This window comes from Labrus bergylta, chromosome 23 (genome assembly GCF_963930695.1).
Source record: "Labrus bergylta chromosome 23, fLabBer1.1, whole genome shotgun sequence".
Taxonomy (NCBI): Eukaryota; Metazoa; Chordata; class Actinopteri; order Labriformes; family Labridae; genus Labrus; species Labrus bergylta.
In genome coordinates, this window is record NC_089217.1 from 3,883,094 (window position 1) to 3,899,891 (window position 16,798).

General features: G+C 42.0%; 1 protein-coding gene across 1 annotated transcript; it reads left to right on the forward strand.

Moving 5' to 3' along the window:
• The first annotated feature begins 2,751 nt into the window (after nt 1-2,751).
• On the forward strand, nt 2,752-15,945 carry LOC109993576 (G1/S-specific cyclin-D2). Its single transcript, XM_020646565.3, has 5 exons — nt 2,752-3,145; nt 4,123-4,338; nt 7,287-7,446; nt 10,536-10,684; nt 12,895-15,945. Exons 1-5 carry the CDS (start codon nt 2,951-2,953, stop codon nt 13,057-13,059), a joined length of 885 nt encoding a protein of 294 aa, XP_020502221.1. The 5' UTR covers nt 2,752-2,950; the 3' UTR covers nt 13,060-15,945.
• Nucleotides 15,946-16,798: the final 853 nt, after the last annotated feature.

Here is a 16,798-nt window from a genome sequence, read left to right on the forward strand (position 1 = left end):
TACTGTCAGTAAACCCAAACAGCGAGCTTGACTCAGAGCACATGGGGCAACCTGTAATCAAGCTTGGCCCTGATACTGGCATGTTCAAGTTAAATCCTCTGTTTATATCCGAGAGAGAGGCCTCCCTCGTGGAGCGACTAACTTGATCTTGCACAGGAAATACATAAGATGATGTTAAGCTTTCGAACCGATCCTCGGGATTAAAGATCTTGACTATATCACCCTCCACCTCTTTGTCTCTTTTCCTCTTGATCTGTGGCAGCCTGCCCATCTCCGGGGGCCCCCGTGCTCTGGTGGGTTCAGTGGACTGGTATGCAGCAGGAATCTTTGGATCAAGGTGATTTCACGCTCCTCCACGTTTTCCCAGGGCTTCGGGTGCTCTCTTCTACCTCTGTGCAGCGCGGAGTGTGTGATAGCGGCTGACATGTGTTATCATAGGACACATGCACTAACAGCGGCAGCGGGGTACGGCTGCTTTATGTGTCTAACACCTCTGTTTCCCTCAAGTGTCATTCTTTGACTGTCTGGTATGGTCGGCTTCTTTGGCCTCTTGCAGCTAGACCCCGCCCCCCCTTTTTTGGTGCAAAAACACACTGACACAAGGATTTGTCAGCCTCACAATGAACAGACAAAAAGGATAACACTCCACACATGAAATCTCAATTCTAAGACGAGCCCCTCTCAAACATACAACCCCCTCCTTTGAAGTAGAACTAATCTCGCTAACCTTGACATTACCCTTTTTCGAGACAGTTCCCACTCTCACATCACAGTCTGGTCTCTCATAATAGCTCCACAGCAGCTCTCTTTTTTTTTTTTTTCCTCTCAGTGAAGCGCCATATCTCATTCAGCTCTCTGCGTCGCCGCTGTGAGAAAGAGGAAGTTTGCAAAGTTGTTTCAAAGAGAATTTTTCTCAATTCTGCTTCTGTTGACAGCCCGACTTAAAGTATGCTTACACATGATCCGAAGCAGTAAAATTAGATGTTAAAAATAAATAAAAAAATGTGTGCACGTTTTCGATGCCTTTGATGAGAATAAAGCGTGAACATCTGCGCCTTCAGACGTCTGAAGCGATGGGTGAATTCATGACTTCCTGTTCCTCTTCTTCTTTAATCCTACCTTTTTTAGATTACTTCTTAGTCTTAGAAGAACAAAAACAAAACACATCCTGGAGACACATCACAAAGACTCGCTGCAGATTCAGTCTTGCATCCTCACACTTTCATCCCCTTGGCGTGCCGAAGGAAGTCCTTATCCGGAAAACTTTTCCCTGGAAAGGGATCAACGTGCTGTCCACACCCTTCGGATGAGGATGTCTGCAGCATCAGACCAACTCCCATGGATCCCGGCTCATGCCACAGGGCTCTGAACTGATGTGAGACGAAAGTAATGTACTGACCAAAAGTGATGAAATGTTACGACATGATCAACCTGTGGTCAGCCTTAAAAAACAAAAAAACAAAAAAAAGAACAAGCTTATCCTTCATATTAATATTATAATAAACGGCTCATGCTGAATCTAAGATTTTATGCTGATTCTAGACAAAATATGTGTTTCCTCTGTTTTTCCGAGTCAGCATTTAATCTCCTTCACCCTTAACTTTTTGTACTTTTTATGTCCTATAACAACATGTAACGTCTCCAGGTCTAACTTTATACTTTACATGACTTCATATTTCTCTTATCTTTCCACATTGAACTTATTCTTAATTCTTTAGGAACACTTGCTTTTCTCTTTCAATCCATTTGTTTAAAATACTTTAAAGTGCTCTTCTTTTTAAATACAGATATATCTTCATATTTATGATCTTTTCCAATATTTTGTTTCCTTTCCCCCTGTATCTTATTATGTTTATTGTTATGCACACAAATAAAAAAGCAAAGTCCTTGTACTTGTTGTGTGAACAAACCTTTTTGGCAACATACTTTCTGATTTTATTTTTATTTTGTTATATTAGTATATTAGCTGTTTTCAAAGCAAGGGAGACTAAACGCACAATTTGTACCCCCTCCGTCCACAGCAACAGAAAGCATTTACAATTGTTTTGTATACAGAAAGTTAATATCTTAGAAGTCTTGTACAAGAATGAATTTACACAGCTGGAAATATATTTCACAGGCATTTGAAAAAGTGTAAAACAAACACTTCACACTATGTAAAAAAAGAAAGAAAAAGATTTAAGATCACAAGCTGTAACAGTTTGAATTGACTTCAATGTTTGAACTCGTTTCTCAACGCAATGAAGCATGTTTGTTTTTTTAACCTGAAAATCTAAAGACACCCGGATGTGGAATGTGGCCCTTATAATAAAAAGCTCTCTGTAATAAAGTCAATAATTCGTATTCGTTCTCTGCATCTAATCAAAATATGCAAACATGCAGGCACTCGTAAAATAAATGACAAACACTTGCAAGTTAATTATTAGGCTACATAAAAAAATAACAACTTGTTTCCACATGTCTGGCATAATTAAAAACGTTTTCAGTCAGACGTCTTTACGTCATGGTCGGCGTGTCCGCCTCTTTTCAAAGCATTGTTAAGAAAAGTAGAGCAGATAATGTTTGAATAAAAAGAAAAAGGCCGGATATCAAACAAACTTTTTGACAGTTAAAAGAGTAGGGTGTGTGACACAGCGGCTTTTAATTTGAAAGCGTCGGCAGGATGTTGTCGTCGTCGTCGTCGTGTCTGACTTGACCGCAGCGGTAGAAGGAGCGTAGAAGAAGAAGCTCAGTGAGAGGCGAGCAGCAGGGACTGGAGCAAGCAAGCGAGCAGCAGTCTCAGCCTCATGCTTCATCCTGGGCACTTCTCCTCCTCCTGTCCGCTGTCGAGAATATTGTGACAATATTTATTTTTATTATTTTTTTAAACCAAAAGGTAAACCAAAAAATAATAATAATAATAATAAAGAAAGGAAGGAGAGGAGGGGGAGAAGGGGGAGGGCGCAGAGTCATGGAGCTTTATTGCCTGGAGTCGGACATAGCCGTGAGAGCCCAGCCTGACCCAAACATCCTCTATGATGACAGAGTGTTGCAAAGTTTATTAACCATTGAGGACAGGTTTTTACCTCAGTGCTCGTACTTCCAGCGGGTCCAGAAGGATATTCAACCTTATATGAGACGAATGGTTGCAGGTTGGATGCACGAGGTTTGTGAGCATTTTACGCATTCATGTGCTAAAGCTATAGTCCTGCTGTTGTTGTTGTTGTTGTTTTTCTTCCCCATGTTTAAGAGGTGCTTTTGGCATCATAAACGTGTTGGAGAGTTGTCATTGGATGTTCGACCTATCTGACAATTGAATGAGAGTGAGTCACCGAAAGGCGTGGGAGAGTCGGACATTCCAACGAGAAGAAAAAAAAAAAAAACCGAGCTTCAAAGAAATAGCCTAGCTCCATATTTACATTGCTTAACAGCTGCAAACTTTGGTGTTTCTGCTGAACAGCTGTCCCAGGCACCAGAGGGGAAGTTCAACTTAATTTACATGATAGAAAAGCACACATTTTACCCCGTAGAATAATTTTTATTAATTTTTCTAAAAGAAAAAAAAAAAGAGTCCAGCTCCATCGAGCAGCGCTGCATGCTGCAAAACTTTCTTCTTTTTTTTTGTTTGTTTGAGGATATAAACACTTTATGTTCACTGAATATCCCGCTTTAACCGTCGGAAACGATCATAGCATCAGTTCTGAACATTTTGCACATGTTTTTAAAGCTTCCAGGTGACACATTTGGTATTTTAAACGTGTTTTCTAAAGCTGGTGGAGCCCGAACAAGGAAGAGGAATTGAATGGCAATGTGGGTGTTTTTTTTTTGTTTTTTTTTCTCACTGCGACTTCCTATTGATCTCGTTTGTTTCTGTTCAGCTTTGACTTTGCAGCAGTTGGCTGATTTTTAAAGACAAGGTGTGAAAAATGTTTGATTTAACCTTTAACCCCGATGACAACACGTGTGAGGGGGGAAAAATCACATCTAAAGCAGCATTTGAGCTGATTTCCTGCTTTAAAGCTTTAAAAAAAAAAAAGAGTAGGCGAGTTGTCTTGTCATGTTTCTGCTTCTTCATATGACACTTTTTTTTATTTTTTTTAAATGAGTTTTTGTTTTATTTTCTCCCTTTTTGTCTCATTCCAGGTCTGTGAAGAGGAGAAGAGTAATGAAGACGTCTTCCCTTTAGCCATAAATTATTTGGACAGATTTTTAGCCGTGGTGGTCACAAGAAAGAATTATCTGCAGCTTCTGGGAGCTGTGTGCATTTTTCTGGCTTCAAAGTTAAAGGACTGCAGGCCGCTATCAGCAGAAAAACTCTGCATGTACACAGACAACTCCATCACGCCACGGGAACTGCTGGTAAGAGCCTGGAATTTCTAAAAGCCCCCCCCTCCCCCCTTCACTCGTGAGAGAGCACAAACTCCATGTCATATCTAGGGATGATTTTATAATGCTAATGGCTGTATTGGTTCCACAGGAAGTATCCCATTTTCCTTATAAGTGGAGCTGTGCACAACACAGCCACATCCTTTCTTTGGATCCATGTGGACTGAAGGAGCGTGTGATGCCATCTAGTGCCAGTTATGCAGCACAGAATGTGGATATCTTTCACTACAGGGATTGTTTCATTTAGGTGGAGAAGACTTTTCACTCACAGAAACGGCAGCTAAATGCTCTTTAATCTTTCCGTCCTAAGAATTTGACAAGACGAGTGTATCTCCTCATGGCATTTACAAGAATACCTCTGATTCTTTCCTGCTTACGTGCAGCTTATTAAACAAATCTTAAGACCAGTGAGTCAGGCGCTATCTCACAAACTTTGAGCTGTTTTTCAAAAGCAACCGTTTTTACATGAGAACAAAGGTTTCTTAATGTTATCAGTAGTTTAATTTGTTTTCCATTAAATGTCAGAAAATTCCAAAGCAGAAATCCCCACTTTAGAAATCCCTAGTAGATAAATTTATAGCTCGTTTTAGCCAACGCAACGATACTTAAACCAACCATGTAAAGTGATGAATGCAATCTCCTTCCAAGGTCCAAGCAGGCGTGTTATTGAGCTTTAATCTGCATCGCCGAGCCCTCGTCGTTCAATCAAGTTTGATCAGTTAAAATGGATCTGTAGATCATGAAACTGAGCTGATCTGAAGACAGACAGCTGAATCCAAATGAGCTGTAAAAAAAAAAACAATTCAAGTTGTTTTTGAAGTGGTCAACAATTCTTCTGTTTCAGACTCTGATGTGAGAATTTGTTGATCTATCTTTTTGCGTCATGTCGTACTTTATGTCTTTGAGGTACAAACTTTTAAGTTGTCCTCGTGCTTGTAAACAAATCTTTAAATCAGGGAAATCATCATTTGATGCATAGATAAAGAAAAGCTGCAACCTTTAAGATCAAGTGCTTACATTAAAAAAAAAACCCCTCTGCTGATGGACCAATCCATAACTCAGCTGGTTGAGTCACCACTAAACCATTTCAAAGTTAAAGGCAGCTCCGCATGCTCTCTCTTCATCCTCCGTCGTCCCCTGCAGCTGCTGAGGGAAATGACATTAAGTCCCATTTGATGCTCCGTACTGTCGTTAGACTCCAGATTCCTGGATATCCTGACAGGATGCTCGGAGAAGGCAGCAGGGGGACGGGGAGAGACGTCGCCTCTCCTCTTTGTAATGAACAACTCGGATGATTCAGATGGAGGTTTAAGAGGGTGGAGGGAGGGGGGGGGAGCGGGGGGTGGTTAGGTCGGGGTGGGGAAGCTGCACAGGAAAAGAGCTCGTGCATCGACACCACATCACACCACTGCCCTGCTCGTCTCGCTGTCAACAGGCTGTGACAGATGGAACCTGTTGTAGGTTTTTGTGCAGGAAATTCATGTAAATGTGAAGTTTTTTGTCCGTCCGAGGGGCCGTCCCCCGCTCGGTGATTCAGTTTCAGGTTTTACTACGTTTGCTTTTTTTAAAATTAGCAACACTTCTCCTTAGAGGAAGTTAGAAGTTAACTCATCAGCATTTAATCATCTGAGCATGACAATGTCATGTTCTTAGCTGCCCTTTCTTGCAATTGGTACTTTTTCTCTTCAGACTGAGCACATTTCAAAATAGTCTTGAACGAGCTGCGTGTCTTCTCACATTCGATGCTTCATCCTTGCGTCAAATGAAAAGCGCTCGATCTTGACTCGGTAATGTAGGCAAGTGAAGTCATCCTTTTAGAGGAACTCTGCAGGAAATGATGCTTTAGACATGTGTCAAATCTGGTCATGGTGTCATCTGAAGTCGACACGCTCCGATAGAAAAACCATCAAGAGCTCTCCGCTGATGCTTCACCGACAGCGGCGCTTTAATTAACGAGAGGAAACGTTGAAACAAAAGGAAGACTTCAGTGTTCAAATGTTTTGTGCAATCAGAGATGTTTGATTCGGTGCCCAAAGTGAAATACTTCAGGATCTGGATTAGAACCATATCTTCTGTCTTGTGATCCTCTTGCATAACTCTGCGTGAAGACTTCTTCAAGGCAGACATTTGATTGGCTCTCCCCTTGAAAGTGCCTTCAATGATTACTTTGATTGTTTGGGATCCAATGAAGTCTCCATGGAGATTTTCTTTTTTTTATTAGCTCTGAGAATGCAGATGAGAGGTCGACGCTTTTTTCTAACCGACCTTTGTGCTCACATTCGACTCTTTTGGAAGTCCTGGCTCTGAAAGTGTCAGTTCATAATGTTTACATGTTAAACACAATACATCAGTATGTTTGAAGCTATGTTTTTTTTTTTTTTAATACTAAGGTAACATCCTCCTTGCTATTCTTACTCGCAGCACTGCAGGCCAAACAGGAAAGCACTGAACCTTAAGAGGAATCGGTGAAAACATCGACTCAACACACAGGAAATTAAATCATGAAATGCGTCCACCTCCCTCGCTTCTTGTGCACGAGCTGACTGCATGAAGAGTCGGCTCTGTGCTGCTGCTGCTGCTGCTGCCGCTGCCCCTGCAGTTGCAGACTCACTGTAGCTGTTTGAGGCTTGTGACAGGAAGGAAGGGGGCTTGCTGTCTCATTGGCAGGGCTTCTAAAGCGGGGCAAAGCTCGTCACATGCCGGCGATATGAATACAAAGGATGCGAGGAATGAGAAAGGCATGCAGATAATAAGATACAGCAAGGGGAGATAAAGTGGAGAAATGTTACTCTTCTCGCAGAGAGCCATTTCCTCTGGGAAAAGGGGACGTGCTTGTGATCTTTTTTCACGGTCAATGGAGGCATGGCAACACGCCATTTTAACCCCTCTTGACTCTCTTTTCTGGTCTTTTTTTTTTTTAGGACTGGGAACTGGTCGTGCTGGGGAAGTTGAAGTGGAACATGGCCTCGGTCATCCCCAATGATTTTATAGAGCACATCATACGCAGGCTGCCCCTTCCCAAAGACAAGCTGGCGATGGTCCTAAAGCACACTCAGACGTTCATCGCCCTCTGTGCCACAGGTAACGCAGCACCGCGTGTCCTTTCATGTACCTTTTTTTTATTTTTTTTATTTGACCTGCTTCCTCTCTTTGCTGCCTTGCTCTGGAATATTCCCACACACACTAACATTCTCTCATCGTGAGTCATCTGTGACCTCTTTCTTCTCCCTCATACACTCTCTAGTCTTGTATCAGGCTTTTTTTTTTTTTTTTTTTTTCCACCGCAGCTGCTTGAAGTGGTAATTTCCATACTTCTCTGCTAAGTTCCTGGGAGAACGCCTATCAGAGCTGTGTTTAGATAACCCACATGCACCGTTCACAAAGCGACTGTATCTGGTACTCCATTAACGCATGGCTCAGGTGCAGCTGAACGCCTCTCTCTCTCTCTCTCTCTCTCTCTCTCTCTCTCTCTCTCTCTCTCTCTCCCTCCTCGCCCTCTATTGTTTGTTGACAGGGAAGCTTCCAGGTTTTCAAAAGGCAGGGCAGTGATCCAGCGATCTTCCTTCCTCGGCTTCATGTCCAAAATAAACTGCAGAAGCACAAACTCAGATGTCCCTTTAGGCCTCTCCCTAGGTGAATTCTCAAGGCATTCCTCTGCATATACTAGGGGATCCCTTTTTAATATTTTCATATCCTGCACAGAAACACCACCGCAAGATCACATAATACGCAGCAGCGCCCTGTCACAAGGCTCTTCCATCATCTACCTCCTCCAGACTAATTGAATGAAGGGAATAATACATCAGTGTGGTCCAGTCAGGACGTCAACCACTTGAGCTAGTTATTGGAACCAAAGGGCTCCTGCTTCAGTGAGTTTCATGCCTTGTTTAGCTCCGTTTAAGTGTCACTTTTTTTTTAAAGTTTGGGTGTGTTTCAGTGGTCGTCTCTGCCGTTCATGAGCAGCTGCTTGCTTATACCCCAGCTCGAAACAGCCGCTGTGGGAGAAAAAAAAAGAATCAGGGAGGCCTGCTGTGGTTGTGCAGTAATGTAAATGTTTGGAGTTTTATATGGAGTTGAGATGTTATTCTTACAATGGAAGGACAGCTGCTCCCTGGAGGAGAAAGATGGGGCGTGGCAAAGCGCGGGTTAAATCAAAGCTATCAAGCCACCACGGCTGGTTTTCACAGGGATACGACTATGTGCTGGGCTGGATCTGTTCACTACATAACCAGCGTCTGCCTTTTTTTTTTAAACTAATGTTGGTGACACCGGAAGAAGCTTGTGGACAAACCTCCCGGGGCTGTATCCACAAAGCATCCTTAAAGTATCTCCCTGTCCTCGTTGGCCAAGTTAAGGAAAATCTCCTGACTTGAGGACTTTCACATTTTTGGTGAGTTAGTCACTAAAAACGTTCTGTTACGATCAGCCAGCTGTGCCTTGTTGATTCAGACTTTTGGGAACATACAAAGGAAATGAACTTTGCAAAGCACATTTTCATAATATGCTTGGTGAGCCATGTCATCAGCCTCGTAAGAGTGGGAAGTCTGAGACCCTTTTTTTGTTAAATGTGTGAGCATATGACACATTTTCTGTCTTGTTTCTCCTGGAAGACGTTCAGATTGCCGCCACGAGTTTACATGAAACGCTGAGATGTGTCAAGAATGACTAAAAAGTAGGGAGCAATTGGCCAAGAGGTTGGTTTGCGCACCCCACGTGTGGAGGCTCTGGTCTTTCAAGTGAGCTGCCCGGGTTCAGGTCTGACCCGTGGCTCCTTTCCTGCACGTCATTCCACAGGACTTGAGCGTCTGTACACAGGGCGCATGCATCAACCGCCAGGCTACAGGCGCCCCTTCACTCAGGTTTTCAGGATACCAGAACTGTAAACTGTATGAAGCTGTAAAAATCAAACAATACTGATGGCTGTTTCGACACCCAATATGTTTTTAATTATCAAGAAATGGAGGCAAACTTCTGCAGCTCATCTAATGAACACAGATACTTTAGCAAACTTTGCTGTACTGAAATGTAGCTTAGTGCTTGGGTAAATAAAACGGTGCAATCTCTTTCGCTTTTGGTTCATCAAGTGACTGAAGATCGGCCGTTTTATGTTAAAGCTTTGGAAACTTTTAAGATAAGATCATTCTTTTCAATACTACCCATAATTAAAGTGATGGACATGTTGTCGTTTTTAAACAGATGGAATCGAAAAGTTTCACAAATTAGACATTAGTCGACACGGCCCCTCTTCAAATCTTCAACATCAGAAAGTAGTTTGTTGACTAGTTTAGAAAAGCTCTTCAAACAGAAGCTTATCATTTCCTGAGCGATAGGATCTATCACAGTCAAAAGTGGATCCTCCCACGTTGTTCAACATTTCATTAAGTGTACATTAAATCCCCTAAAGCAGCTGTAGATTCATGCTCAGATAGCCGTGGAGGAAAAGAAAAAAAAGCAGTCACGAGACACAAGATGCATTTATAACTTTTGCATTTCTCTCCACGTTGACTGGAGCGAATCAGTGGAGAAATATAGTAAGTGTAGTTCATTCATAAAACGAGATCTCAGCCAAGGGGACGGGGGTCGGCCACGCCCCGCCTTTTTTCTTTCGCTCATGAGTCCGCTCATGCTCTGTGAAAAGTTTCTGTGTAAATGTTTAAAGAGGAAACTATTCGCTGGGAACAATGCGTGCCATTTAGGAAGACTCCTGGTGGTCAGACGAGATACTTCGAGGAGTACGGCCCTGGGGGATTCCCATTGAGAGAAAGGAGATGTTTTTTTAATTCACAGCCGCATCATGATCTGTTTTAAAAAATAGTAGCTTCAGCTCGACAATGTGGAGGTGTTCTCTCCTCTGTCCATGCCCTGTTGTCACTTGATCTTTGTGACGTAGGAGCTCATTGTGGAGCGAGTAGGAGGATTCCTTACTCTGCTTTTCTAATCAGAGGAAACCATGCAGGTTCCCACTGCAGCTCCGTTTGTTGCGCTCCAGACTGTGGGAAGGTGAGGGACGACATACAGGAAGGACTCAGATGTTTGCTCCTCTCGAACGTCCTCTGGCCTGATTAGTGTCACAGCAACAAATCTGATTTCCGTTCTCCACTGCGGCCTCAAGCGTCTTCTTGACTAATTGCACATTAATACAGTTTCCTCTCCCGCCCCTCCCTCCCCAGATGACCGCCTTGCCATGAACCCTCCTTCCATGATCGCCACAGGCAGCATGGGAGCTGCCGTCTGCGGCCTGGAGCTGGACCACACTGACCAGAGGCTGAGTCGAGATAACCTGACGGACCTGCTCGCCAAGATCACCAACACAGAGGTGGTGAGTACGAGGGCAATAAATACCCCGCCGGGGTGCAATCACTCGATCGTTTTAGTGCCTTTGCAACAATGCATTCTTCATTGCAACATCACACGACAGCAGCAGGATAAAAAGGCCTTTTAGTAAACAAGCGCGATGCCCTCAGTAGTGGCAGATTGAAGCGATTTACTTCTCATGGAGAGAGAGAGAGGGAGGCAGAGCAGAGCTTTTTGGCTCTCGGGCTGTGGAGCCAGACTGCTGCTATAAAGAGCAGCGGCAGAGGGAATGGCTTCTTAAAACTCGGAGCCCACATTCTTGTGGTAGGACACATGCAATTTCTTTAGCATGGCGGCGACATTAGCTGCGTGCCCCTCCTGGTGGAGGAACATGTTCATAATAAGTTTGAGAGAGAGAGAGGCGTCTTTTCCAGAGCGGAGGCCAGCACAGAAACACAAAGTTATTCAAGATGTTTGATTTTTTTTTTACATTTCCAACGACTGTATGAACAGAAACGTCTTTGACTTTGTGTTCGAGCTGAAAAAAAGATGCTGTGTGAGGGAATGAAGCTTTTAAAATACACTAATGCATTACCTTCAATGACAAATACCCTTGTTTGTTTAAGGCGCTCTATGGAGCCTTTTGGAAATTGATTAGAGTTATCTCTGTATCGATGGGCTTCTTCATAGATGTAATGGAAGTTAATGGGACTCTTGAATTAAATATTTAGACCACAAATGGTGCATTCAAGAATCAGAAATACTTAATTTGTCCCCGGGGGGGGGTAATGAATATCTCTAAAAAGTATTTAATAATAATAAAATGTAGTTGTTGATTGATGTAACTATCTGGTAGAGTAACATCACATTGTCACAAATATGAAGCTGATGGATGAGTTTTTTTTCTTTATTTTTAAATATTATTTATTGTTAAATTGAGTCTCGTTTACGTCAGAGTTTACCAGTTCTGTCAATTAGAAAGCACCAAAAGTCCACACAGCCACTGGGCCGAAAAGGAACAACACGGTTGCCTCTTTAGCTTGTGGTTACGTTGCCATGGCAACTAGGGCCCCGCATCGTAGCCGTCACAACAGGCTCCCCGACTGCAGCCCATCGGGTTCCAATTATCCGTACATTTCAAAGGAATGTTGGCCTCTTTGCGAGCCTTGCTTCATTCTTTTAAGAGTCCTGCAGCCGGGCCCAGCGAAGGCAGACCTCCCACATCCTCCTCGCAGACCTGCAGAGGGACGCAGACAGACAGACAGACAGACAGACAGACAGACAGAGAGGATCCCCTTTCACAGGACAAGCTGTCCAAAAACATCCGGTTCCAATGTCCTATATTCTGTTTTACACCCCAACTCAGAGGGTCAGGGTTCACTAGGTCAAAGCCATTTCCTCTAGACCGCCACATGGGACTGACCGTGCTGTAAACCCAAAAAAGGGGGGTTTAAAGAGGAAGGGAGTCCAGAGAGTCAGATCTGCTTTATCTGTTCTCAGAGGGAACCACAGGCTGCTTTTTTAATTTTTTTTTATATATATTGTTTTCTCTTTTGTCACTCCCCTCCTGTACTCTGACCTCAGACGCACACGGGGCCTCGTGTCAGAGACGACTCCTGTGCCCGCCGTGTCGCTCTCTGCTCGGTGTTGTTGCCGGCGTTGCGGGGTGCTGGTACCCATTGTTCTGGTCATGATGCAGACGGGACCACCTACCTCCAACACACATAATTCCCTGCTGCTGGTATTCCATGCATGTGACCAAAACTGTGAAACAACCAGCGCATCAGATGAGATGAAAGCGCAGATTTCTTTTGCGTGCTTGTGTCTGCGTATAGGTGCAGCAGTGAGACCTCCTGTTGTCCGATTGTCCATTATCGACTGCTTATTGTTCACTTGCATGTACGGTGAAGCGATTAGAGAGGAGTGCTGATGTGGAGTCTTGAAGACATAATTTACCTTTTGTCAAGTGTGTTCAGAGGGACACAAACGTTGGGATTTCTCGAAATAAATTGGTGATACTTAGCAAGAGTAGAGTGCACCTCTTGAAAAAAAACAGCTGATTAGTATGAAAATCTCTGCTTACAACAAAAACTGAATGAATGAACTTCAGCTTCACAGCTTTGTTTGGTCGTGTTTTTAAAGGCTAACCTGTCTTAAAAGCCTCTAACCAAAGCAGAGCTGTGGCTGAAGCGTGTGTACGTGTAACGACGTCTGACCCTTTCCCTTTTGTCCCAGGACTGTTTGAGGGCCTGCCAGGAGCAAATCGAGCGTGTGCTGGCCACCAGCCTGCAGCAGGGCCAGCAGTGCCGGCAGGAGTCCACAGTCCGGGCAGGCAACAAGGCGAGGGAGCAGCAAGACCAGTCCAGCACCCCCACAGACGTACGGGACGTCAACTTATGAGTCCATGCGACTCATCTCACACACACACACACACACACACCACTCATGCCTGTCGACCAATGGACTGAGAAGATTCGAGTAGGGGGGGCGTGGGCTGCCAGTATCAGGATGCCAAATGAGTGATGGTGTGACCATTTATGAACTTTTAGAATATAAGAAATTTCTAGATTTTCTCCTTTTTTTTTTTTTTTTTTTCTTTTTTTTTTAACCCCATTCGTTCATGGCTGGGTGTACTTTTCATTTAATCCAACAAGCTATTTAAAAAAAAAAAAACTTGATAGTGCCTAAGGTCTCCCGGAACGGAAACCTGAATATATTTTCATACTTGAAAAAAAAAAAAGAAAAATTATATGAAATATGCATATTTCTTTTGATACAACCTAGTATAAATAAATATAATAAATTTAGCTAGCATTTAGTTATATTACTCTTTTATCATCTTTTAGCCAGCAGTTATCAATTCACAGATCGATTTGAGGTTTCATCCTCGGGTCTGACTCCGACTCGTTCGTGCAGGAAGCTTCCTCTCGCAGTGATTTCAAAAGTGAGCAATGCAGTAAACGGCATTTCAACTGAGCTGACATCCAAACAAAGGAGCGCTACAGTAGCTAGCTGCCCGCTCTGTTTTATCATACTGTGCACCTGTAGCACCGCTTCCTATTTATGCTGAAAAGTCGAGGCCAGGAGTGGGCTGGGCCTGCTCACACAGGACGGGCTTGAGGGGCTTTGAGGCTACTGTTAGCGACATACGCTAAACACAGAAGACTATATTAAAGTGTGGATCTCACTGCTCAAGCCGCCGTTTGTTAACAGGATCATATGTACATGTATTATAATTCAGATAGGCTTACGTTATTATTGTTCAGTTCTTGCTCTGGCTTGTTCCAAAGCAGTTTGCCAAGAAGTTTTCTGATGTCATGTTAGTGGAAGAAAAGGATTTGTACGTTGTTTTTTTTTTTTACCAGGTTTGAGAGGAAAATGAACGCAGTTTGAAGGTTTTTTTTTTTTTTTTTGGGGAGTGTTTTAAAGGAAAAGATGCGCATGTTGAAGCGGGATAAGTCTGGATAGTGTGTTTGATAACGACTCAGAGAGGGACGATAACTTAAGCTATATAACGTTTCTGCAGTTGCACGATACTTGAGTGACACACAGGAGGAGGAGGAGGAGGAGGAGGAGGAGGAATAATCCCAGATAAAGTCTGGGGTATCAGTTTGAGGTCTGCTGCAGTTTCTCCTGTTATCAATTTTACTTTTTTTTTTTTTTTTTTTTTTGAGAGAGCAGGCGACTTGGAACAAAATTGATGCACTTTTAAAAACACACTCCTTAAAATGGGTAAGGGGATGGTGGTTGAGGAGAGTTCAGTGGGTTGTTAGGGTAATTGTTTTAATTTTTCCTTTTAAATTATTTGATTTTTTTTTTTTTTTTTGGGCTGGATTCCCATGGGGTTACGCACGTTGTCTTGAAAGCTACGCCCCGATAGCTGAGTAGACATAGGATAATCGGTGTAATAGTATATATACTAAGACAAGCCAAGTCACTTATAGACTTAGATTACTTCTTTTTTTTTTTTTTTGGATTCAGTGCGATTATTTAACCTTGAACTTGAATTTTATTTTTTTTCTTCTTCGCCAAAACCTTCCAATAGTTCTTTAAAGAGTTCCAACACATTCTGTCTCCTGAATATCCTTTCTCCTTGTTTTGCTCCTTTTTTGATGTAATCTGCTCTCTGATCTGAAGTTTGAGGACTCTTCTCCGTCGTATCCTTATCGTAGGTTTTTCGGGTTTACATTTTGGGAAAGTGTGACTGTATATAGCCGATTTCCTCCAGACGCAGAAGTGCCACAAATCCTCTTTACATGTGAACAGAAATGTCGTTTCTAAATCGTTTCTGTGCATGTTCTGTTTGTGCAAAAGCCAAATGTTTTTCACACCCCCGCCCAAAAAAAAAAAGATGCTTTATCCAGAAAACAAGTTTCTGCTTTTTAAGGGTTTGTGTGTAATTCAAAAGAAATAATTCCAAAGTGAGAAAACTAGATTATACACATCAGTCTGTTGCTGCTATGAAGCTTTTTCTTTTCTAGTCTTACACAAAGATGCCTTATTGTGATTCACTTGTGTGCTGCTATATTATGAAATGTTGGATATGTAACGAGTCTTTTTTTTTTTTTTTTTTTTGCTTCTCTGTTGTTTGTGTACTGGAGGGAACGCCACAGTTTGGTGCGGGACTGGAAGTACTTTTGTTTATTGATTTTTTTGATTAGCATGTTTTACCCTTTTTTTTTTTTTTTGTCTCATTTGTATCTTTATAATCTATCATATTCTTGCTGCTTCTTTATGTTTGTGTACCTCAGGTTTAATTTGGATGGATAGAGCGAGAGCCCAACTCGCATTACCTCATCAAAACTTCACACCGCACACACACACACACATTTTGTTTTCACTCTGAATTTGTTGGACGGGTTTCACTTCTTTTTTTTTTTTTTTTCTGTCTGGATGAGAGGAAAGACGGTGCTTCTTCTTCTTCTCTATAAATCAAAACAATGTCTTCCACTGTGCATTCATAAGTGCCTTGACTTTAAGAATAGGTTATTTCATATATGTAAGTCAAAAAGAAGCCTGTGCTGTACGTTATACACGTATCGGAAAGACAAAAAAAAATAGTTTTTTTTTTCTCTTCTTGGGAGTTTCATCAGCATGTTTCGATCAGTTCATTGGCGTAAAATGAAATGTTTGATTTTGAGGTACCATTTGGTCGACTTTTTAAACCACAAGAATGTTTTTGTCATTGTTCAGTGTGGTTGTTATTCTAAACTCCTCTCCCACTATCCCCATCTGCAACCACACAGCGTACCTCAAATATTTCATCAATAAAATTGGCCAAAATCATCTGACTTGTTTATTATTCTTCCTCCTCTGCTACTGTTCGGACTATTCATTCATTGAATTGTGCCTCTGATCTGCCTGTGAAGTTTGTTTTTGCCACTAGAGGGTGACAAAACCAAGAAAAGCTGTACTGCCTTCACAACTGAACACAAATGAACTCACAGGCTGAAAAACATATAAGTAAAAAAAGAAATGTATTGAACAAGCAGTTTACAAAAACATAAAGTACAAGGGTATATCAGATTTGTCTGCCATGAATTATGAGGATGTATGTTAAAAGTTTCACTCCAGATAATCCAACAGTCAGCATGCTGCCTAAAATATTTTGGATTTTTTCCTCCACACAAACATTTTTTTTTTAAAATGGCCTAAAGATGTCCAGGAGTGAAAAACTTTTAAGTGAATGTGTGAATATTAATCTGAGTAGAAAAAAACCAGCATTACAAAAATTACACAACGTTTTATTTAATTTATATTCACTTCGGATCTTCAGACATAATTACGGTGGCTGGGAAGTGCAAAGCAAAATTACAAAGTGTTAAACACTTTTACAAAATGTGAGACAAATTTGCATTTTTGAAACAAAATCACAAAACCAAAAACACTTACCAAGGATAAAACAAATTTACAAGATGTGAAACACTTCTACAATCGCTGAGACAAATTTGCATTTTTGAAACAAAATCACAAAACCAAAAACACTTATCAAGGATAAAAAATTTTACAAGATGTGAAACACTTAGAATCGCTGAGACAAATTTACAAGAGGCAGAACACTTCTACCAGCCCCCCAAACAAATTTACAAACGACAGAATCTTGACGGAAAGAGAATGTACCGCGACAAAACAAAACAAA